Below are 24,464 nucleotides of genomic sequence, written 5' to 3'. Positions count from 1 at the left end.
CGGCACCACCCGGCACCAGCCGCCCCGGCAGCCGCCTCCTCAGCGTCCCCCTCCGCGGGGCCGGGGCCCAGCCGCCTCTCCCTCACCTGACGGCGCCGCAGGCGCGGCCCGGCCCGGCCCCGCCCCCTACCTTTCGGCGGGAAGCGGCCGCCCGCCCCACGTGACGGCGCGAGGTGCCCGGTGCCCGGTGCCCGCCCCCCGCGCAGTCCCGCCCGCCCCGGGCGAAGACCCCGCGGGGCGGCGGGCGCGGCGCTGCACTGCCGCTCCGCCTGTAGGGGGCGCCCGCCCGACAGCCGCCTCCGCGGGAGGCGCTCTCGCTTCCCCGCCGCCCTTTGGCCCCAGCGACGACCCTGAAAACACCCCCGGGCTCCAATCTCCGAGCCCCGTCCCGCCCCCCGGCCAATCCGCGGGCACCTTCCCCCCCCCCCCGTCCGGCCAATCCCAACGCGCAGGCCCGCGCCCGCCCCGGCAGCCAATCCGGTCGCGGAGTGGCGGGCGGACCCTCCTCCTCCTCCTCCTCGCCCCGTGGCAGCGCCTTCCCCCTCCCGCCCGGTGCCGCGGCGCAGGCAGGCGGGCGGCTGCTGCTGCGCCGGGCTGCGGTCGGTGCCCCCCCTCCCTGCAGCAGCAGCAGCAGCAGTAGCAGCTGCTGCCGCCGCCGCCGCCGCCGCCGCCTGACGGGCTTCGCTCACCGCGACCCTTCTGTGAGAGCAGCCCGAGCCATGCTGCTCCTGGCGGTCGCCTTCATCGTGGCCTTCGTCCTCCTCCTCTACATGGTGTCGCCGCTCATCAGCCCCAAGCCCCTCAAGCTGCCCGGCGCTCACGTCGTGGTGAGTGAGGCGCCCCGGGGCGGGGGACGCGCCCTGCGAGGAAGAGGGGGGGGGGTCCTCCTCGCCCTCCCTTTCTCCCCCCCGCGCCGAGGGAGCGGGCCGTTGGCGGGCCTCCGCCGCTCGGCCTCGGCGCCTTCCCCGCCGCGGCGCGGGGGGGGTGGAGGGGGGCTTCCGCGCCAGCCGCCCTCGGCCGTTTTGTCCGTTGGGCCGGCGCGCGGGTCGGGACGGAGGGAGGGAGGCCGCTCCCGCCGCGGTGGGCGCGTCGCGCTGTGGGAAGGAGCGTCCCGCTGCCAGCCGCGGGGCATGGCGGCGTTTGGGGCCCCCGCGGGGAAGGCCCGGCCCCGGGCGGGTGAGCGGCGGTCGCGGGAAGGGCGGGCTGGAGGCGGCGGGGGAAGCGGGGGCTCCGGCGGAGCGTGCAGGCGGTGGATGCCGGCAGGCTGGCGTTCAGCGGCTCCCGGCGCGGGGCTGGTGGCAAAGGCCAGCGCCGGGGAGGTTCAGCGTTAGGGGTGCCCGCTGGTTTGCAAGGAGTCCTGGCAGCTGGCTGTAGCACCCCAAGCTACCAAAAGACGGGAGCCACAAGTCCGAGTGATAAGGAAATGACCTGTACAGATGACTCTGACAACCGCTGTCTATCTCAGTTGGCTTAAGGCGATCTTCTGAGTCACCAGAAATGCAAACCATCTTCAGTCTCAATGTTGGCTTTTTGAGACATTGCTTTTGTACTCTCGAAGTTACCGGTTACCTTGAGTTTTGTTTTCTTCTAGCCTCTCCCAAGGTATTTCAGTGATGTGTGCACTCATAAACAAAAGGCAAAATCAATGGTTTCCTTGGTCTAAAAAACTAGTCAGACGTGAGGAAATGGGAAGACTAATACAAAGGAAGTGGTCAGATGACATTCATGCACATTTTTGACCTTAAGTACATAGATATCGATGTCTGAGTAATATTTTGACTATCTGTAGTCAAGATGGTAGAAGTAGGTCTTCAGAAGAACATACTGTTGAAAGAGTTCACGAGTAGTACACCACTAGTATGGGTGTGTGGCTGGGGGAAGGAAGGGGAACAATACCCAGGTGCTTTCAGGTGGCTCACAACGTAGTGAATTTGGATGCATGAGAACAAATGAGTTAAGCAGCTGAAAGAATCATGGTCCTAGAATCAGCTCTTATAACTTAGATTTAAATCAGTAAGGTATGTTCTAAGCAAAGAAGCTATAGTTTACTGTTTGGTTAAATTTGCTTTTAAGGGGTGAGTAGCGCTTGCAGATGCCTTTTATTGCAGTGGGAGTTTGGGATAATCCAGAAGCTACACCTTTTAGGTGCAAGTGAATTTACAGCTACTATAATTTTCTTTTTTTTTTTTTTTTTTTTTTTAAGCTCTGTATGGTGCCTTTTTTGTTTTGGTTTTTTTTTATTATTATTTTTGGAGCTTGTCTTTGGAGGATGGAGCTGTCCCCAGAATAATTTAGTCCTGTCCAAGTTGCAACAGTATTCCCAAGCTGCTTTATGCAATAGGTGTTACTTGGATGCTGTAACTGGCTTTACAGCATCATTTACTGTGTGAGGTGTGTTCGAGCTTGCATTAAGGTTCTCTGGTTATGGCTCTTCCCACAGAGGTCATGCCTGTTAAGGAGGAACCCTTCAGTAGGATTTTAGCAACCCTTCAATACTGCGTAGAAGCAAAGGTGAAGCAGACTTAAGGGCCTTCTGTGACTTTTATGCAGAAATAGAATAGCAATAAAAAGTTTAATGGATTTTATTCCAAAATTTTGCTGTTTTGTTTTTTTATATATATTGTGATTGTCTCAAATTTTGTCTGTTCTTTATGTGGTTAAACTCTTTAAAAGCTACTGTGCTGGTTCTTCTAATCAGAATGGTCCATTTAAAAAAGTTCACGTTAAAAATGATAAGAATATTCTTGTTGGAGAAACCTCCCTATAACCACTGCCGCTAATTATATTAGCAGTTTAAGCTCTATTTGGTACAGGTGGAAGTCTCAAAACCAGTATTCCTGCAAGTCTTATAAAATTAGGAATACAGCTAGAGAAGTAACTGTATTAATATATTGATGGAAGAAAAGGCTGTAGACATATTTAACTTGATGATATAAATAAAAATCTGCAGGTAAACAGTTTTATTGGTGTCACCAGTGGCAGAACTACTTGTTTTGTTTTGACTTTAGTTATGATCTTGAAGTATTCATGCAAACTAATGAAATATGGAGCAATTGTTCCAGAGTTCACTAGTTCTTAGATTTGTAGATGCTGTTAATAATGCTGGACACTTGTACATTTGGACTTCAAATTTTCTAGTGTAATCCATAAGAAAAAATACTGGGTGATGGTACTGTAAATCAGAAATTTTGTTGAGGGAGGCTTTCCACATTGTGTGCATAAAGTGATCGTATACTGGGAGTAAGTGCTCTCTGCTACTGAAATGACTGAGAGACATCATGAAAATATTTAAGGACCAAAACATTATCTAAGGACTTCTTTGAAGTCTTCTCATAGAAAAATATCAAAATCTGTTTAAGTGGTCCGCATATATAAATTCTTTCTAGTTTATGACTTGATTCAGATAAGACTGCAGGTTAACATTTGGTAATCTTTGTCAGGCCTCAGTTAAACCCTTGAAATAAAGAATAAAGGAATAAAACCCACAAATTGCATATTTAGCTGGTTAAGCCCTCTCAAGAGGGCAAGTGATTACCATTGCATGGTAAATATAATTTTTTCAAGATATACTTGAATAAATTGTTTTACTGAAGCAGAGAGAGTCAGTCTTACCTAGAAACTCTTCCTTCTGGGCCCCTGTTGAAAGTATCATGAAAACAGATGTTACATTTCTGAAGGAAGTTCACTGGGCTCCTTCAGATGCTATTACATACCAGTTATTGAATTTTCAACTTAAGACAGCATTCTTTTCACTCTTAATCCTTCATAAAAAGTATTTCTCTTCACTCCTAACAGTTACTGTTAATAGATGTTTGAGTTATGGTTAAGTAACTGACTCTGGCTGCTTTTTGAGATAGAAATTTGAAGTCAAAAACTTGTGGGTTTTTTGTCTCTATCCTCTCCCAGAGTCATTTGCATGATGGAAGTGCTCGCTGTGTTAGGTGAGGCACGCTTTCTGGAGGAATTGTGACCATAGGAGTCTCCTTCTTGGAAAGGAATAGGACTGTTATTCAGAGTGAGAGTCTACAGAACTCCAAATAACTAATGGTCTAGTCTTGTGGGTGCGCGTCCCCCCACCCCTTATGTGCTATGTATTTTGATGACCCCAGTGAGCACCATTAAATAAAAAGGGCTTTGCTGCTATCAGATTTGTTCAAGCATCATGTTTAGCTTATTCAAAACAAAATGCATTTTAGATGTTTAATACTACTGGTTTTGTTTCTAGCACAACTAGGAAAGTGTTCTTAAATAAAGGATATGAAAGTTATTTTTGTGCTATAGAGCTGCTGCTTCTTGTGTTGAACTTCTCCATGCTTTGAAATCCGGAAGACTATTTTATACATCTTTTATTTTGCCATTGGCTTTAACTTTCTTCTTGGGTCTCAGGCTACGTACTAGCACACATCACCTATTCTGTGAGAATAAGCTATTAATTTGGTAAGTGGTTTTAATAGTAGACAGGAAAATGAAAATGGGATAAGGCAGTCATCATTGCTTCATGTGCATTATGCTCACTTGCATCACATTTAACTGCCCTTTGCCAGGGATGTTACACCTGCCCCTACACACGTTCTCTCTGCTCTTTCCATTTCTCTACAAAGTTACTTTGCTTGATGGAGCAGAATGCAACAAAAACTTAAGATGTTAGGGCAAAAGCAGCCTTCTGTAAATTTCATGAGGGATGTTTAGAAACTGTTTGCTGAAATACCAATGCTGACTTTCCTTTTGTCCTGGACTAACAACAGCAGGAAGTGTAAAGATGTTCTCTGCTTGGGACTGTCTCCCATTCAGATTGAAAAGGGCCTTTTGCTTGGACATAGTTCAGGATGATCGTGCCAAATCCACATGTGTAAGGGTCATCTCTAGTCTAGAAGTAGTTTCACCACTTCTGTGCAGAGCCTAACTTGATAACTGCAGTCAGCTTTAGGGATGGCCAGTCTTGGTGTCTCAGCATTGTAGCTCTTGTGTTGGGGGTGATAATGATCTGTGGTTTGGATGCGTCCCAGTGGTTCGACAAGAGGTCATTTTTGAATCTAGTCAGGCACACTAACCACTTAGAGCAGATTACAGGGATGTTCTGTTTCGGTGGAACTAAATACCTTCTGTTAGAGCACTGTATAAAAGCATGAAGCCAGCTTGCATCCAGTGCTGAGTGAAAGTTAAGAAGCTCTGTTGGAGATACCATATCAATCAAGTATTGATTTTGATCATTCTTGTTAGCAGTTCTGTTAATTTCCACTGTATCATCAATTGAAGTGAATTTCCAGTATCTCGAATTTGAAAGTCAAACAACAGCAATTCTCTGTACTTCACCCCAACATTTCCATTTATCCAGGGGGAACTAAACCCTATGATGCTTAGAAGCTGAACTCTGTTATCAAGGATCATAGCTCGAGAAGCCAGGCCCTTTTTGGAATGGCTAATTTCATACCTGTTCTTCTCAAACACAAAAACAGCTCAATAACAATAAGGGCTGGTAGTATTGCATTCTGAACATCTGAATTAATACTAGGATTTAAGTGTCCCTTTCTGTCAAGAAATTAGTCTGTGTTTGGAGTTGCTGTGACCAGATTTTTATTTTTGCTAACTTCTTTGAGGCTGGGTTATAGTGAAATTTAAAACCGGGATCAATGGCAATTCAAATGTCTCAAACTAATTAACTGCAGTAGCACTGCAGAACTATTAGCCACAAGGGTAAGTAACTAATAACATCTTGTTTAGTGAGTAGATGTGTACTCTTCCTTTAATTCTGAGCATCTGTGTTAGGAACTTACCTACCTAACAGACTTCATACATTTGCCTAGGCTGACTTCATTGTAGCACAAAGCAAAGTTTTCACTCGTGTTAGGGATTTTTTTTCTGTTACATTAGCATTCATGGTGAATATTCCTGAAAGATGTGTGTATTAGTAATGACCTCCCACCTAAATGCTAAAGTTCCCAGCTAATTGATGTTGCCTTTTGTCACTGACCTAGCTGACCTGAGCCCTATCCATTGTTGCCGGGTGTGACTCTGAATAAAAACTTCCTTTTTCCGTTTCTTGTATGACCTCAGGCCTTGTCTTTCTGAAATGAACGTTAGCGTTGTCTGACAAGCCAGAGGCTCGGTGCCAGTACCTTCACCTTCAAAGAATTCCTCAAGCACTGGGATAGTTGACCTGTTCATGATACTCAGCGGTTTGTGCAGGTAGTCATCAGCTCCGTCTCAGTGCTATGCCAAAAATTGGAATTGGAGCAGTCTTCCATGCACATTGATTAGTTCATGTGCAGGTGTACCTGCTGCTGTTGAAAATCTGTAGAAGCAGCTCACGAGTGCTGTGGAGCTGAGGTCTGCCCAAATGTATCAAACTGAGTCTTTTAATCTTTTCAGAGATGTATTGAAATCTTGCAAGCTATTTTGCAAATACACTAAAATTCTTAACTTCTTTCCGTTATGAAACATTAAATTAATTCTGGGGTCCTGCTGAAGTCCCAAATAGTTAACTAACACTCGCGTTGTTATGGGCTTCCTTTACTTTGAAAGCAGTCGTCCTTGGTTCAGAACACTACAGACCAGGTTTCGCATTTCTAGAACAGGACGTGCATCTTGGAGTCATCCTCGAAGGTTAGTGTAGTGTGAAGCTAATCTTGCAGAGAGAGTCAGTTAGAAGCTAATCTGAAGCAGCAATCTCTAATAATTATAGAGGAAGCCTAAAGAGCTGAAATTAGTCTTTGTGAATGTTACACCCGTTCTTGGCCCATTTGTGACTGCAGACGAACCAGTCAGAAACCACGGACTGTGTTGTAAAACTTTGCTTGCTGGCATGATTTGGCTTACACTAAGCTATTTTTGAAGGTTAGTGATAAAAATACTCATCTGAAAGAAGAGTTTAGTGATTCATGGGAATGTACTTCTGACTTTTCTGTCTTTACTGCCTCCAGAAGTGGAAAGAATTTTAAGGATAATGCATCTCTGAAAACAGAACTGTGAGGCATTGGCAGATGAGGAGACAACACAAGGCTTTTGATGGGGCATGCACTTAGAGACTGAGGATCTTTGCTCTTCCACTAATTAGCTCGATGCCTCCATTTTCTCATACTTAATGGAGGTGATACCTTACTTTCTCTGAAGTCTTTTAAAAGGTTTTGATAAAGAACAAAAATTGACCATTTCCAGAGCAATCTGAATCCCTTCTTTTTCCGATTATTAGGAAATCTGTATGGCAGAACTCATTTCATCAACAGAATTTTTTTACAATACCTGCTTCTAGGCATTTTGTTACAATATTTTCTCAATTATAGCCTCTTAATATGGTGTTAAAAGAAAATTCAAATAATTAGGGTATATAAGGAAGATAGCAGTGTTCGTTGAAGGACCAGAGGCACATGCAGACTGAGATGGGGCTAAAATGAACAAGTCATCTAAAGGCAGTGTCAGACAGGCAGACATTTTTATTTTGCTCAGAAAGAGAGGTCAGGATTGTTGTCTACATCTTGTTCCACGTGAAGTTCGTTAGTAGGTTTATTGAGGGTAGTGAGAGAGGTGTTAAGGTGTCTTTAACCTGTATATTAGTGTCACTTGGCAGTGTATCCTCCTACAACATAGGATGCAGGGCTGTAGTCACCACCCTGCATTTGTCTGTAGACAAACCATTAATTTTCTGTTTACGTGTAAGACTATTCAGTGTTACAGTTTAGAGGAAGAAGAAAAGGTAATAGAAGTTTAGGTGCTGGCGTCTGCACAAAACTGGAATTGCGGGGTGGCACGGACAATTCAAGGTCCAGACCGGGGGGACTGAGAAATACTCTACAGCTGGCCTTCTGTAGAATTAATGGATTTCTTTTAATAAGAAAGAAGGTATTTTCTGTTTATGTTTACATGAGTATATCTTCAGCAGGCAATCTACAATTGTTAATTTTACAAATAATTTCTACCGTGACCAGGTATGGAGGGGCGGTATGTAATTGTATTATTACGGCTAACATTGATAGTGATTTCAAACTTTTAACTACTTCTGTCTTTTAGAAATAACATATAGAACTTAGTCAAAAGCATGTGAGAGAGCCCACGTGGCAGTGAGTCTAAGTGTGCCTGATGTAAGAAATGAGTAAAAAATACCACTGAGGTAAAACTGGTTTGGGGATAGAAACAAATGCTCATCAATCTATTCAGATCTTAGTTTACTTACTCAGTCTGAATGAAAAATAACTTTAGTGTGTATCTTCTGTATTCATACCTTATTGGGTGATATTTTAATCTCAGTGTATTTTTAGAATTTTCATTTGATTTGACTCTTATCGTATGAGAGAAAGGATGAGGACAGTGGACTAACACTGCCATTTTCAAATAACTTTCAGGTAACTGGAGGCTCCAGTGGAATTGGAAAATGTATTGCTATTGAATGTTACAAGCAAGGTGCTTTCATAACACTGATTGCAAGGGATGAGGTAAGTGTATGTGTATTTTTACTGGCTAAACTCTGTGACAAAATCTGTATAGATGCGGAATAATTTTGGAATTTATAATTATTCATACTTTCTTCACTGTATCTTTTAAGGGGATCCTAAGCATTTCAAATTAATGCATTTGAAGAGGAGAGGTGGCTGCCTTTTAAAGCAGTGTGGCCCAACATGGAATTTTTTATTAGCTTGCCTTAAAACTCTGCCAGTGCTATCACTTCTGTTAATGGCATTTTATTTCACTGTGTAGATCTGTAGCAGAGGACAAAAGCAGGAAAAACCCTATATTCTTTAGAACTGTATAATTTCCCTACAGTAAGTGACAATGGGGGATTAAAGACAATTCTTAAAATTCACAGAGTATTTTGATGTCTGATCAGCATTATATCATACTTTTTACTAGTGAAAAACCGTTCATCAAGACAGCTTGGGAGCAAAAAGGGTTGCTTTGGTTTTTTGTTGTGGTTTGTTTGGGGTTTTTGTTTTGTTTTGTTTTTTAACTAAAAGCTGTTCAGAATTTAGTTGGAATGACTGTTTTCATAATGGGTTATTTTATTTGTAGAGAAAAACCCTAATTATTCAGGAAATAAAAGCACCTAACTTTTTGGGGGGGCCTCAGTCCCAGCTGTCTTTGATAATTTACTCACACTTGAGAACTTACTTTGCATAACCTTGAATGCAGCTAGAATTAACGCAATTTTCTCAAAAGGAGTATGACAATTTGAATTTACCAAATTTTAGTTTGATTTTTCTGATAATTCCATGACAGTGATTGTTCTTCAGAACAGTTTATGTAATATTACATAAATACAAAATAAAACCAAAATACAAGAGAAAAATTAATGCCTACAGCCTTAGGTGCTCTGTATAGTTGTATGAAACAAAAGTGTTAAATCTATTACAGAAGTTGTTACTGGCTTTAGAAGATTAAGCGAAAAACAGATAAGCGAGTTCTGGTAGCTTGATGGAGTTCATGTTTTCATCATATATTCATAAATCTGAACAATGGCAATAGTAAAGTGTTATAACTAGTTGAGGATAACTTTTTGGGCTTTTAGGGAATGTATTTAAGCCTTATTGAAATACTGAAGACTAATATTGCTCTCAGAACTGCGATGCTTTAGCTGTTCTTGTATCCATTTCAGAACAAGCTGTTGCAGACAAAGAAGGAAATAGAAAAGTTCTCTGTTAATGACAAGCAGGTAAGACCACTGCTAACAGTGGCTGTTGTGTGTTTTAAGATAGTCACTACAATGTAGTTCAGTAGTCCTGTCTTTAAAACAAAGCTGTTTGACAAAAATGAGTGATGACTCAGTATTTGAATTCAAAAATACCAGTCTGCTTACATGAGATGTTCTGAACTCTGCTACGTTTGATGTTGGCTAGCTAGTGCATTAGCCTGCTTTTCTTAGAGGAAAAGATTGGTGTCTTCAGCTGTAGGTGTAGTACGCTTTTTTGGATAGCTGCAATTTACTGTCACTCGATAAATGTTTGTGTTCTTCAAGATGAAGGGGAAGAAACATTTTTTTTCAAATCTCTCACTTTTTGCAATTCATAAATACAGCAATTGTCTTAGGAAATAAGTATAGATATTTGTTTCCAGGTTTAGTTCACTACATCATACTTTTATTCCTTTTCCTGGCAAAGTACTGTAACATGTACGCAAGTTAAATTTGTGAAGTTCTGAGACTTCTAAACACTGAAGCTGCTTTGGTGAATAGATAGTGCACTCGTGCATAAAGGCACTGTTTTAGAGCTTGTGGAGGTACGATTGTAAAATGCGTAAGCTTGCTACATTCAAAATATGCAACTTCAAGGTGAAATGCTATAATTATTTTTTCACAGTACTAATAATCAAGGGGAGAGGGGAAACAGTATTGAAACTGTTAACATCTTTGACTTCTCCTTTCTTGTGTTCCAGAACTTTTGTTAATTTCATGATTACAAATACAAGCAATTTATTTATCTGTGAAAAGGGATTTGAATTAATAAATTGCATAGTCTGTTGAAAAGAAGCAATGGAAGAAGCTGAATATTTGGAGGCAATAATATTAGTACTAGCTAACACAAAATTTTCCTAATACCTCCATTTGTAAGATAAGATTCTGTCTTCACTTCCTTATAGTTTTTTTGTCAAACAGCTCAAGCTGATTTTTTTTTTTTCTGTGCATGCTGCCTTACTCAGATCAACTTTATTTGAAAAACTGAGGCATTTGAGGTGAGGAGAAACTATATTTTGCCCATTAAAAAAAAAAAAAAAAGTCCCCATAACCATTTCCTTTTAGCTGCTCTAGTAGTTTCCCAAGCTTAGCATTAAAGTTAATCCCTTGTCAAACACTGTGTCAGGATGTTCTTGTTAAAATCTGTCCAAGCTTGATAGATGCAGACTTTTCAAAAGAATATTGCTTGGTGCACGTTCATAAGAGTTTCGGTTAAAATCTCAGAAAGTACCTTCAGGGTGGAGCAAGCTCCAGTGTGAACTGAACAGGACTGCTTTTGCAGAAGCAGCTTTAGATTTGCAGGCAGGTTAAGCATAGGCAGTGGGAGCGCTAGGTAGGCTGGCTCTTCTGTAGGTATTGTTGGGCTGTAGGCAAGGTCACAGGGAAGCCTGCCTGATCTAAATGCAAAGAACAGAACTGGAAAAAGCAGGGAGTCTGGGGCAGAGCTCACACTGGAACAGCAGACCAGAAGCTGGGAAGTGAGGGTAGCTGAACCGAGAGCTGTACAAAAGGGTTGCTGAAAGAGTGTAGAGAAAGGTGCTGTCTGATACGGATCGAGTACACAGAGACTGTTACATTTACTTGATGCCGAGCCAAGAGGCAAAGATCCTCAGGAAAGATTACTTTTTACATGAGCGTACGCTGTCACCCGTTCAGCTCTTGGATATATACATGAAACCAGGTTGCATTGACAACCAGGGTCTGGCATCTACGCATGTTTTTAGCATTCGACTTGCCAAATGTTCTTTTAAAGACATTTGCATGCGATTTATTTAGAGAGCTGACAGTGCAGCCTTTATGGGTATAGGTGTGCAGTGGAACAAAGTCCTTGCGCTTAGAGGTTTTTTTGCAGGGTTTTTTTTAATCCCATTCCTAATATAGAATATTCCCAGTTACTTCACTGGGAGTTGAATTGATCTTTTATTGTGAAAGCTTTATTAATGATCCAACCCCATGCAATATTTAGAACAAAAGGTGAGGAACAGGGCTGGGGATATTAGACTATTTCTGGCAGCATATTCTGTGTCCTAGGCATGGATCTGTAGTGTATGCTCTGGAGTGAAGGTAATCGGTATATTGTACCAGAAGAAAGAACGTATGATAATAGAAGCGAAGAGATGAATTGTATAATGTGATAGTAGTCAATAAAAGCTGTGGTAGTTCCCGAGTGTGTTGTTTGCAGCATGAATAACTAATCTATGCAATCTGATATATTAACCAACTGCTCCGATTTTGATACGGAACTGTGATTTTTAACTTCCTCACTGATCTGGCAAAGACATCTAGATAATAAATCAATGTCGTTTTCGTTCAACTGCTATTTTGTTCTTAAATTTATGTAAAAGATAAATATTTGCAAAATGTAGTAAATGCCCTAAGGGGAGATGCATGCAGACCTGCCAATAACCTGCGCCACAAGTTTACTCTGATGTCCAACTACACACGATGCTGGGAGGCAGGAATAGCCAACCTGCTGTACAGGAATGGCAAGCAGATTCTCTTTATGCAGCTAAGAAGTGTTGTAGTCTGACCAGAGGCAGAACTGACAAATGACTAGCTGCCAAAGCAGTTAGTTACACTGTGGTAAGCTTTTTTTTTTGTGCGTGTGTCCACGAGCTCCATGACAAGTGGTCATGATGATACTTGCTACAAACTGGCGATGACTTCTGTTTTATTTCACCTCAAACTTGAGTTTAAATGAGTTGACCAAAGTAACAGAAAGGCTAGAAATTGGAACAAGAATACAGGAGTCCCTCCTTTTACTGTGATATGACATTGCTTCTCCTTTCAAGACAATGAATTGCCCCGAAGCTCTGCTGATTGCTCAGCGGAGAGGGTAACTTATTGGTAAATACCTGGCCAAGCTAGAGTTTGTAGTGATCTTACAGTTTGTAAGTCGTAACCCAAAGGCAGTGCTTCCTTTGGCCAGAGGTTGATTTGAAAGCGCTTCAAAACATAGATTCTGAGATCATCTTGCTGAAAGTAATCAGTAACTTTCAAGAAAAACAGGGCCTAACTTTTAACTGCAACACAACTTAGATATCACTGTCATCTGTTTTTTTGTTGTCCTGTCCTGCCTGTGGCTGCCCCCTGCCCTGCCAAGACTTATTTTCATTTTTCTGTATCTTTCAAACTGAAACCTGTAATCTCTGGTTTCCAGACAAGGAGTAAACATATACACATTACTTCACTTTTTAGGTATTATGACACTGTGCAACTAGTCAGTTTCTCATAGAATTTTTATTTTAGTTTTGTCCTTGACTTGTCCCAATTAAACAGTGTGCAACTAAGTTTACTACTTTTCTTCAAAAAAATTTTATGAAAAAAAATAGGTAGCATGCATTGCCAGTACTAAAGTTAGCAGGTTTTTAACACTTGCTTTATACATTTTGGAAAAGTTTTTTTTCAGTGCTGATGCTGCAGTTTCAGAGCAACACTCTGCAACCATGCCTTTCTATGATGTGGAAAAAAAATGTTTTTTCTTAAAGATGAGCCTAAGCCGCACAAATGGTTTGACTTGTGTTTAGCGCTGATAAAAGTTAAATGTAGCACTGTGGAATTTGGACTGCCTTAGTTAAAAGAGTTTTTACTAAACTTTATGTAAATAACTGCAGTCATAGTGTGTCTTAGTACAGTAAATTAGAAATGATACTTTGCACATGAGTACCTGCTTTGAAGATCCTGAAGTGCTTATTTGTTCTTAATATACTCTTTATTATACTAGAATGTGTGTGTGTGTGTGTGTGTGTGTGTGTGTGAGGGGGAGGAGCTCGGAGGGGGCAGGGATTGCTTTCTCCAGTGTGGGAGAAGTGCAAACTGTCCTGTCCACAAGACTTCCTGTTTTTCCTGGAAAAGAGATATCATTGGGTTTTGTTTCATTTTGAAAGGCTCGGAGTCAACAGTTACTGGACTTACTGTGCTGTAAAAATGTTCTTTCACTTTCCTTTTCTAGGTTGTGCTATGTATTTCTGTTGATGTATCTAAAGACTATGAGCAGGTGGAGAATGTTCTAAAACAGGTGAGGAAGTAACTGATTCACCTATGTATCTTAAGAAGCTTATCTGTGTGTAATGTATTTCTAATGGAAATAGTGATATTGTGCTATAGGAAGGGTTTTTTCCTGCTAAAGAACATCTTAACCTCTGTCCCCTCTTCCAGGCTCAGGAGAAGCTGGGGCCAGTTGACATGCTTGTAAACTGTGCAGGAACATCAGTTACAGGAAAATTTGAGGATATCGAAGTGAATTCTTTTGAAGTGAGTCAGCATACTTTTTTTTATTTTTTATTATGTGATGATTTCTTATTCAACCATTCTAACAATTAGATTGCATTCCTGTGTCTTTGCAGACACTGTATGAATAGTGATGCACTTGATTTGTGGTAGCTGTCAGAATTAGAATGTATCTTTAGATTTGCAAGGATTGCCTCTAATTTCTCACCTAACTGTCAGCCCATTGATGGGTCAGAATAGTGAATTCTCCCTCTGGAATAGACAGAGTCCTCAAGATGGCAAGGAAACATGGCATGTATTTTTATAGTTTAATGCACTGTGAAAGGCACTGAATTTCACGTGGTCTCACTTTTTTTCCGGTGAAGATTTTTTTTTTTTAATATATTTTTAACCTGTTTAAGAAAAATTCAGCTGTTATCAGTGTTCAGCTCTGAGGTGCACAACTTGTTTGCAGCTTGAGAAGCTGATGCTCTGATGAAATGACAAAAAAAAAAAAAAAAAGAAACCAAACCAAAAAAACCCAACCACCCCAAACCCCTGTATTTTGGTTACTTTATGCCTACAGCCCTCAGGCCCCCAGTCATCTACAGGTAACATTGAATCATCTGAGAATACTAAATAGGCATAATTTTATAATAAATTTGAATCACCCATTCTATTGCTTGTATAGGCTATCAGTTGTGTTTCAGGTCTTCTAGAGAGTGAAATTAAAGACTTCCCCTTATCCTGCCAAAGATTAAAATCTCTGAAATGCATAAATACATAGAATTTTTCCTGTTTCCTGTTTTAGAAAGCTCTTTCAACTTTCATTGCAGCATGTTTTCATACATCATGCGTAAATGGGTTGCTTCCTGGACACTGGTTAGGGTAGATTTTTCCTCATATATTCTTTTTTCCTTGAAGGCCATATGGTTCACAGTATTATCAGTATCCTGGATGCCATTAAGACTTACAGATAGACTGGATTTCTTTTGGCTTGAAGTGAGATTTTTTTTTTAGCTATAAAACAGTTTATGAATCTGTAGAATAGAAAACAATTGTTTCTTTTGCTAGCTGATAGAACTACAAATCTAGTGAACTTCATTGTTAAAGCAGACTGAAATATGGATTTTTGATAAATAATATGAAATAGCTGAAGTATTCTGAATCTGTGGCTCAAATACCATATTAATATCGTTTGTACAGAGATTAATGGCGGTCAATTATCTGGGTAGCGTTTACCCAAGTCGAGCAGTAATCGCTACCATGAAGGAACGGAGAATGGGAAGGATTGTGTTTGTATCGTCTCAGGCTGGGCAATTAGGCCTATTTGGTTATACAGCTTATTCTCCAACAAAGTTTGCTCTTCGAGGGTTGGCTGAAGCCCTGCAAATGGAGGTATGTGTGCAATAATTTAAGTATTTTTGATTGTAAACAAATTTTTTTAAACTAGCACCACAGCACATTTTCATTTAAATAGTTCTCTTTTTGTCTTGTGCAGCACTGCTTATATTGGTGTGCTATGTTGGCCCTTTTTTTGGCAGCAGCACAATCCTATTGCTCTGCATGGGATTGCAGAAACTAAGCTGATTTCAGTTGCGTAAGAGGGAATAGATTGAATCTGTTCCTAGAACTGAAGATGACCACATGTGCAGACATTTTTTTAATCTTTTATTTTAACTAAAAGGACTTGAATTTTAAGTCTTTTGAGTAAAAGTCTTTTTCAAGGCTCTAAGTGCAGAATGATATTGAAGATCCCATGGATGCATGAGGGGCAGGCCAGTGATTCCCAGCTTGTTTGTGAGGCCATGGTAAGTGGTTTGTGAGCCATATGAAACAGTAAAACTTGCAAGCTAGAATTTGAGGATTGTCTACCAAAAAAAATCATGTTGACAGTGGTTTACCCTTCTAAATTTTGGTATATGTGAGCTTTTTATAGTGCAATAATCTAAGCTTATGCTTAAGTCAACACTAAAAACCAAACACTGTTTTCATTATTCAATGGTACGAGGTTGGTAAGTAAGTTGTAGTAAGACAGGTGAAATTGATTTGAAAATTACTTCTGATATTCTGTTAAGAATATATATTTTAGTTGTTAAGTGTTTATGTATTAAGTGTCTGTGTTTGGTTCTAGACCCTTGCGTAGTCCCTGTTGTTACCCTGTTCTGTTCAATGTAGTTGTATGCCTTGATCAGGATAAGAATGTGGGGTAAAACTGCCTCTAATCACTTCTGGCCTGCCAAATAGAGCAACGTGACTTGCAGGGTCTTCAGACTGGTGACAGGTATTTTTGTGAAGACTGAATTATTCAAAACTAAAAATAGGGCATTTATGGACCTGTGATGTGGTATTTCAGGAAGTGTTTTCAATATGGAATGTTTCATAATATAAACAAAAATGCTTAGTGCTTTACAACACTTTGGTTTATCTTAGCCCTCTGAACATTTTCATTAAAAGCTTCTTTATTTGTATTGGAGTACAGATCTGCATTGTAGTAGTTTCTGAATAGTAGTGCAGTAAGTGATGTAATTCTATGACACCGACATACAAATATGTAAGTAAATGCAATCCTTGACATGAGACCTGCCATTTTTCCTCACATTTTCTACTTATTTTTTGTCTCCTTAGATTTTGACCCCTTGCAAGTTTATACCATGGGTTGAAAAGCCTTGTGACTTGAGTATACCTCTTAAAGATATCAAATTTGAGTTTTACATTTTTGTTTGTTTTTTCCTCATATTTGTCCAGCAGTGAAAATACGTTGACATAAACAACAGCAAAAAAGCATTCTAATAAGCATCAGTGAAAGCCTTTTTGGCTTTGTGTTTATGAATGCTGCATACTGGTGTTTGGCAATTGTTTAGTCTTTTTTTAAAATTGAAATTGGTAAAATTATAGAGCTAAACTACTTTCATATTCCTCCTAAATGTCTTAAAAAATGCTTAGATTCACCAAATAATTTACATCAAATGCAAAGTTTTAAGATATTTTTACTAAACAAACCAACACAACACAGCCATCTCTAAGATCTTTGCTGTTCTGCTTTCTCATTTGACAAAGCTCTGAGTCTTGCAAGCGCTGAAAATGAGGGTGACTTAACACTAGAAGCAATCTGAATTCAAGCTTGCTGTATTTCTTCGGTGCAAGAGAAATTAATGAAGTTATGAGGGACATGTAAAGGCTGTCAGTATTAACACTTACTTTTGCAAAATACAGGTAAAACCTTATAATATCTACATAACGGTGGCCTATCCTCCAGATACTGACACACCTGGCTTTGCAGAAGAAAGTAAAACAAAGGTAAACTGTTCCTGAGTAATACTGTCATGTTTTTAAAGCTTGACTTCATAGTAAGCAATGCATTTCAGATTTCAGTCACTTCCATAGTACTTTTGAAATCAGTGCATATTAAGATTTTAAGAAGGACTTTTAAGCACTTCAGTTTTATCAACTTAGTCAGAGTTAAATAGCTTGTAGGATAATTTTGTGTAGTTTATTGTTCTGGCTTTAAATGGAAGAACTGCCTACCTTTTAATATCTGAAATACTGCAAAGTCTTTCTCTACACAATTGAAATACTCTTGTGGAATAGTAAACTCTAAAACCACTATTTGTTATGATATCAAAGCTTAATGAGCTAAACCTAATATTCCTATTTTGCGTCTTTGATAATATGCAGTTGTTCTGATAGATGTGACGGATCAAAAGAAACCTCAGTTCCTTCAGTGAAGTCTGCAAACTAACCGTACTGTATGAATATACGTAATGACACAATTCAGTAGTGGCTGTTGTCTAGTATTAAACTAGGAAGGAAACTCTTGCATTGTGTTTGTAGTGCGAATGACAGTATCACTTCTCAGAAGGGTGTGCCAGCAGTAGGCCTCTTCCATTTGGCTTACCTCGAAAAGGAAAGTTTTGACCTTCGAAAATTTAGTCACCTCTTGTCATTTGACATGTCCTTACAGATGAAGTATAATTCCAAAAACTGCATGCAGGCCCCTTGTTCAAACTGAAGTATCGGGTAACCAGAGAAGAATGTGTCTATTTTTTATTTGCATACTGTGAACTAGAAACTTGATATCTAAGGAGATCAGCCTTTTCAAGATGTCTCATCATGTATAATAGGAAAATGGGGTTGAATTCCATTTTGTCTTTCACCCTTTGTATAGGAATCAGTAGGGGATTTAGAACGCAATTCTTACTTCATGATTTCTTGATATAGCTATTCTGTATTACTCCCACACATCCATATAAAGTGCCATAATTAGACATCTGCAGATACTTGTATAGCTTGCATATTCTCTGGGATTTTTTTCTTCATAATAGCCTATTTCAGGGAAATATAGTTACAAGCAAAATGCACTGTTCATCTGAGATTTCGCTTTAAAAGAGATTCAGTGAGATTTATCTTATTTGTCAAAAAGGTGTTGTCTTTTAAGCAAAGACTTATGCTTTGTTTTATCATACATGAAGTCTTCAGGTGATTTGCTGCTATTGTGACAGTGCACCTTAACTCTCTGCAATATTGCATTGCTCTGACAGTTTAGATACTCATTTATTATTGTTGCATCTACTTAATACTACTTAGTTTAGAACATCTGTCTCTGTAGTTTGCATCTCTTTAGGACTAGGCTATTTTTCTCTGTAATCATTGAATATAGTAAAAGAAAATGTCAGGAGCTAGAATACAGATTTCCTGTGTTTAATCATTAAGCTTTGTTGTTGTGATTTCTTTTTTTTTATTTTATTTTTTAAATTTTTTTAGGTAACTGCTTTACAGATGACAACTGCGCTTTGGCTGGCTGACTAGCCAGATCAAGTATTTAATGGCTTATTTCTGCCTGCCTTTTTCTCAACATGTCATTAACTCTAGCTGTTGCTCCTGAACAGCTGCTGATTTTTTTTCCCCAAATTACAGTATTTTAATTACTGTTGACATCCTTATATCTCTTTCGGATTTGGTTAATACTGGCCAGTAGGCTCAAAAGTACATAGGTGTTATGAGATGGAGATCTGATGGCATAAGCCGTATCATTGTAGGAAAGCATGTAAAAGGTGTTTGTATGTGATTTCTGCCGGCAAAGACACTGATTTCCCCCACCCCCCCCTTTAAATACACCTGCTTAAAAAAAAAAAAAAAAAAAAAAATTGTTTTCAGTGAGCCTGGTCAGTGAAATCAGGATTCAGAATTCTACAGATATTTGGAAATAGGCCTGTTTCTGTGAAATTTAATTTCTGTAGTACTTTGGATTGATAATGAGAGAGAAATATGTAGTTGCTCAGCTCTTCCCTAGAAGTGCTTTTTTAAAGTATTAATCTCGGAATTAAACTAGTCCCAGTATTTGACTAGGCTTGAATGCTTCAATTAAATTTTGTTATTAAATGTATCTGAATTAGCCATTACAACAAGTCGAGTTGCAACCAAGTACTCTTTTCTCCCTTTTTTAGCACTGTTTTTCTTCATCAACAGAACGATCTATCGTAACATATTGAGCATTTAAACAGCTTGCTGTGCAGTTAGCTCCATCATTGTTTTATTTGTTAAAAGGACATGAATGACAAACATGCTTCTAAATACTTTGAAGCATATTTTTGCTGTTTGTTTTTGTAACAGACCAGACTTGTGGGTGGTGTGTTGGTTTTTTTGTTTCTTTCCTTTTTTTTTTTTTTTTTTGTGTGTGAAAGAAATTGATTGCTAAAATAACTGTTGTAATTGTTTTATTCTAGTGAGGTAAAGTGGCATAAATGCTCTAAAATGTGAAGAAATAAAATGCAGTGATAGATTTTGGTGGATACCAATGTGTGGAGTTTGAGAAATTAAAGAAAAAAAAAAAGTTGTTTTGTAGGGTCTTAAAATATTTCAGGCCTATCGTTTACTTAATGTCTGGCACAAACCATAAATTAACTAATACAGGGGTTGGGGAGACATAGTTTAAGTATTTTGATAGCTTCTACTGAAAATAAAATACTTGGGGGGGGGGGGGAAACACTTTTGTATTTTATTAGTAATAAACTGTTAAAAAAAAAAAGCACTACTCGAGGAAATGTTGGCATTTCCCTTCATGAAATTGGACTATTACTTATGAAGATGCTTTTACCTTTCTTTAAGTGGGTATTTTAGGTGGCAGTATGATACCACCTGCTAACAGCGATATCATCCATGACAAAAGACCCCGAACCAAAATTTGACCTTCATATTTTTCTCTCCTGTGTGTTGTTAGTCAAATTTATATTGGTGTTTTTCTACTAAAGCCCTTAGAGACGAAGCTAATTTCTGAAACCTCATCTGTTTGCCAAGCAGAACAAGTCGCCAGAGTTATAGTCAAAGATGCCATAGTAAGTAAATTATCTTTTTAAAGTATGTTCTTTGTTGGAGAGACCAGGATTGCCTGTAATGCTTGTTTAAGACTCTAAGACAGTGGCTAAGCTAAATGCAAAATCAATTTACATGAAACAGTACTCTTTGCTGGGTCGTTTGAACAGGAAGTATTTTCTTTATTCTTCTTTTGCCGCTCTGCCCACAAATGATTTTATACAATCTCTTGGATCTAAAAAGTATCTGAAGTTGTACATTAGACAGAAGAAAATGATGCATCGGTATGATGCAATGTCTCAAAGGCAGATTATGACTGACTTTAAGGCACTAAACTCTATTGACTTCTTATGTATCCAATACCATTTGTCTAACCTCAAAAGCTTGTTGGACTACCTTATTTTTCTTGAAGATGAGTTCATATAAAAATAATTTTTTTTACAGTAAATGAAGGCAGTTTAGCCTTTTTGGCTTTTAATGTCTTAAGTATGTGATTTATGAGTGATTAAAATACATAAAATGCTGCTCTTAATGGTTAAAGGTGTATTGTCTTTCTGAGGAATTTTTTTAAATGTTATGGAATGCGTGCATGCTTAATAAAGCACCTCAGAATGGAAACAAACAGGAAATTTCATGTTCATAAAGCACAGCAATTGAATCCTAAAATCTGTAATTATTTTGGAATTCCAAAGACTCTTGATCTTCAACATGATTTACATCTGCAGCAGGTGTTCAGTTGTGAAGTTTTTACAATATTTTCGCAAATACAGCACATAAACACAAAATGATGTCTGGTTTTGGGGTGGTGAGTTTTAAAAGCAAGTACTACCTCACATAATATTCTGCTTTGGTGCTTAAGGAAGACTAATCTCCTCTCTAATCTTAAGCATCTGGTGTTTCTACACCATGCTTTCCAGCATTTTGGATGATGTATTAGTTCAGACATGGTCTTTATGCACTCAAGCAACTGTAGGAACTTGCAGTCCTTTCAGGTGTGTGTTGGGAAACAACCAAATCTCATATCCTCTACTACTTTGCACAGATTCACTCCTAACCTGATTCAGGAACATCACCTTCTCCTTTCACTTCTGCGTTCCATAGATTTAGTCCTGCCGTGTTTCAGAAAGTGTTTTCCAGCATAAAGTCTGCTGGAAACAAATGGGAGAAGCCTCGGAGTCAGAGCTATACAGCTGCAATTTTCCTGATGAGCAGTCAAAAACCGAACAAACAACTTCTTCCTGGTATCTGTCCCCCCTCTTCTGCCAGCTGAATTGCTTAGCAGGCCGAGTATCTCGCAGTTTTGAGGAGGGCAAGTTAGAAGTTATTGATGTAGATGAAGGAGGACCTGTTACCTAGCATTTGAAATACACCCCCCTGCCAAGTCCCATGTGATAGCAAACTAATTTTAACAAAAGGCAAGCAGTATTTTATTCTACAGTTATAGTAGTGATTGGTGATGTGACAGGGTATAATTCTGTCTCTGAAATACATTTAGAGACAGGGAGACCATTATGCATTTTCTCCATCAGTAAGCACTCTTCAAGAAGAAATTTAGAGCCTTTCTATCTTTTAAAGAAATCTGCAGTAATTTAGCACACCTCTCTCTAAAGAGAAGCTAGCTTCCTTGTCCATTTTTAAGTGAATGCCTTTTGGAATGTTGCTGTATAGCACAAAATATTTTGGGGTATTTTGATTCTTAATTGTGTTAATTTTTTTTTTAATAAAAATTTGTTGTTAGTGACATCAATCAGCTATGTTCATTGAGGATAGTTGTTGAAATAAGACACATCATGATTTGCCACAACTGGGTAAATTACTTCTTTCTTTTCTTAACTGCTGTTTTCCTTCCATCCAGCAAGGGAACTTCAACAGCTCAGTTGGATCAGATGGTTACATGCTGTCAATATTGACAAGTGGAATGTCACCAGTTACTTCTATTACTGAAGGTCTTCAGCAGGTAAGATTTGGGAGGGCCCCATAGTCACAATTTCTTACAGTTTAAAATACTTTAAAATGTAGAACATTATGCAAACATTGATTGTTGTGTCATCAAATGGCTGTTAATACCGTGGAGACTTGGATTTAGGAAACTGAAGTAGTATTTTCAAGCTGAAGCAGCAAGTTGGCAGGAAAGCTAAGATTACTACCTGCTACTCAGTCCTGAACTATTACATAGTTATGATGGTTTTCATGAGTTTGTTTTCTTGAGGTTATATAACATACCTGCCTGGAACTTTTTTATTTACTTGTGAAATGAAAAATATGCTGCAATTCAGGATTTTAAATGAATTGAAAGATGTTTCTCTCTGTTTCCAGGTTGTTTGCATGGGCATTTTTCGCATCGTTGGCCTATTTTACCTAGGAAGTTTTGACAGCATAGTTCGTCGCTGCATGATGCAAAGGGAAAAATCTGAAAGTGCAGATAAAACTGAGTAATGTTTACTTTGAATTGAAAGAAGAATGTTAAACAGTCCTGGACAGCTTGCTGCTTAAGTGGGACTCAGTTTTTCTCCTGAAGGATTTAGACTGGAAATACTTGCATATGTGACAGATGAGTCCCCTCAAAAGCTATGAAAGAAAACAAAAGTACAACTCCAGAAAATGCCAAACTATGCAAAAGTGTGAATGAGGATTAGATTTTTTTTTTTTTTGGTGATTTAAGTTGGAGAGAATTTGGGCAACTTGTAAGTGATCTGCAGAGCAGAATTTGAGAAGGGAGTATGTGCGGTAATTCTGGACAAATGCTTAAGTTTTCACACTTTGGTGCTTATGGACAAAATAAGTACCATGACAGACTGGGCTAAAGTAGATTGAAGTCCCCTGAACAAGTTGGTGCCTTTTGCTAACGTTTTGGGACTGGTTTTAATTTAGAATGTTAACTTTTCCTTTGGCCAATCTACAGATCCTTCTGTCAATGACAGCTTTCCTTATTCTATCCAACATGCAACTGTGGAAACCTTAAGATGGCAGATACGTGATCCAAGCTTTCTCAGTCTGGGAGTAATTAAAAAGTATGGTTTAATATACACATACTTTCTAAAGGGAGATGAAGAACCCATTCCCACAGAGAAATGCTTGGAGATGTGACCGGGTCTGTAGCTCTTTGGGCCTTTGAAGTATGTTACAAACAAAAAAAATCCAACCAGTATCAAGTGTGTTGATTATGACTTTCAGCATTTTAAGCCATTGAAATAACGTACACGTTTTACAGATACTTACTTTTCCTTATCTGCCAGTTTTTGCTCTGGAAAGGAAAGTAGCTTAATGCTACTGTTGTGCACATTATTTTTCAAAGCTGCAAATGATGAGCCAAACCAGTAGTTGATGATAGAATCGATTGTAATTAAAATGCCAGGCTCTTCCAGTAGCAGGAATGTAGCTTTTCGGGACAGGGGGTCGGGAGGGGGAGGGGTGTGTGTCAGAATGGCATTCCACACTTGTTTTTCTGTGTAGTGATAAAATCTTTCACATGACAAGAAATGATTTTAAAATACTCTCCTTCTATGCCCCACTTCTAATCTGTTTCATTTACATTATATGAAACAAGGCTGCTGAATAACTGCTTCAGAATACACAGAACCCAGTGGTTGTTTCTAACAAATCTGAAGTTTAACACTGAAAAAGCTTGATGCATAACAATGATGTTTTAAGGGTGCACTATGTATACTGTTTATTTAATGGACCACTATAGTAAGTGCCTTGTGAGCTGCTTTTTTTTTTTCCCAAAAGCTGCATATTTTGTATTTGTTAGCACTGCTGTGTTTTCAATGTCATATTTTCCATTTTCAGTCAGTAGTCTGAATCTAAAATTACTTGTAAAACAGGGCACTTTCACTTCCTTGAAAGTAGTATTTAACAACAAAATAGGCAAAATTGATTGCCTTTGTTAAGATACTCTCTACATCTATTTAAGAAGAGGTAGTCAGTTAAACTGAGATGAAAAATAATAGGTGGTTAACTGGAAAACCTTTAAAATGTAATTTATTGAGGCTATTTATTGTCCCTCTCTGAATTCGGTTGGTCACTTTTCAAATTTTGTTCACATAGACTAAACTTGCTTTAATATCTGGTTTACAAACATTTTTGGGGGGAGGGTCACATTGGCACTCTCATTTTAAGTGGTCAGACTTTCATTAGATTGCAAACGTTGAGGCATTGTTGAATTCTTCACAAAGCCTATGTTTCAGGTCCTGGCTCCTGATTTTGTTTAGATGTGTGAAGTTGTGCATGCCTATAATATAATATTAATTTTGAGAATAGAACGTATTCCTGCAGTTTTAAACAG

General features: G+C 39.2%; 1 protein-coding gene across 1 annotated transcript; it reads left to right on the top strand.

Moving 5' to 3' along the window:
* Positions 1 to 530: 530 nt before the first annotated feature.
* Positions 531 to 23,386, top strand: KDSR (3-ketodihydrosphingosine reductase). The gene is made up of 10 exons (XM_082320567.1): positions 531 to 827; positions 8,337 to 8,426; positions 9,584 to 9,640; positions 13,611 to 13,676; positions 13,817 to 13,912; positions 15,074 to 15,265; positions 17,084 to 17,167; positions 20,119 to 20,202; positions 22,035 to 22,136; positions 22,496 to 23,386. The coding sequence occupies exons 1-10, from the start codon at positions 720 to 722 to the stop codon at positions 22,613 to 22,615; spliced, it is 999 nt and encodes a 332-aa protein (XP_082176693.1). The 5' UTR covers positions 531 to 719; the 3' UTR covers positions 22,616 to 23,386.
* The last annotated feature ends 1,078 nt before the right edge of the window (positions 23,387 to 24,464 follow it).

The sequence above is a fragment of the Platalea leucorodia genome, assembly GCF_965183815.1.
Source record: "Platalea leucorodia genome assembly, chromosome: 1".
In the NCBI taxonomy this organism is placed as follows: Eukaryota; Metazoa; Chordata; class Aves; order Pelecaniformes; family Threskiornithidae; genus Platalea; species Platalea leucorodia.
Note: the sequence above shows the minus strand (reverse complement) of the source record. Positions and strands in the feature narration are given on the sequence as shown.

What these genes read in the sequence shown, in the direction of transcription:
- KDSR (XM_082320567.1), top strand. Translation starts at nt 720, where the DNA reads ATGCTGCTCCTGGCGGTCGCCTTCATCGTGGCCTTCGTCCTCCTCCTC. An exon ending in TGCCCGGCGCTCACGTCGTG is followed by an intron (nt 828 to 8,336) that starts GTGAGTGAGGCG and finishes AATAACTTTCAG; the next exon opens with GTAACTGGAGGCTCCAGTGG. An exon ending in TGGAGAATGTTCTAAAACAG is followed by an intron (nt 13,677 to 13,816) that starts GTGAGGAAGTAA and finishes CCCCTCTTCCAG; the next exon opens with GCTCAGGAGAAGCTGGGGCC.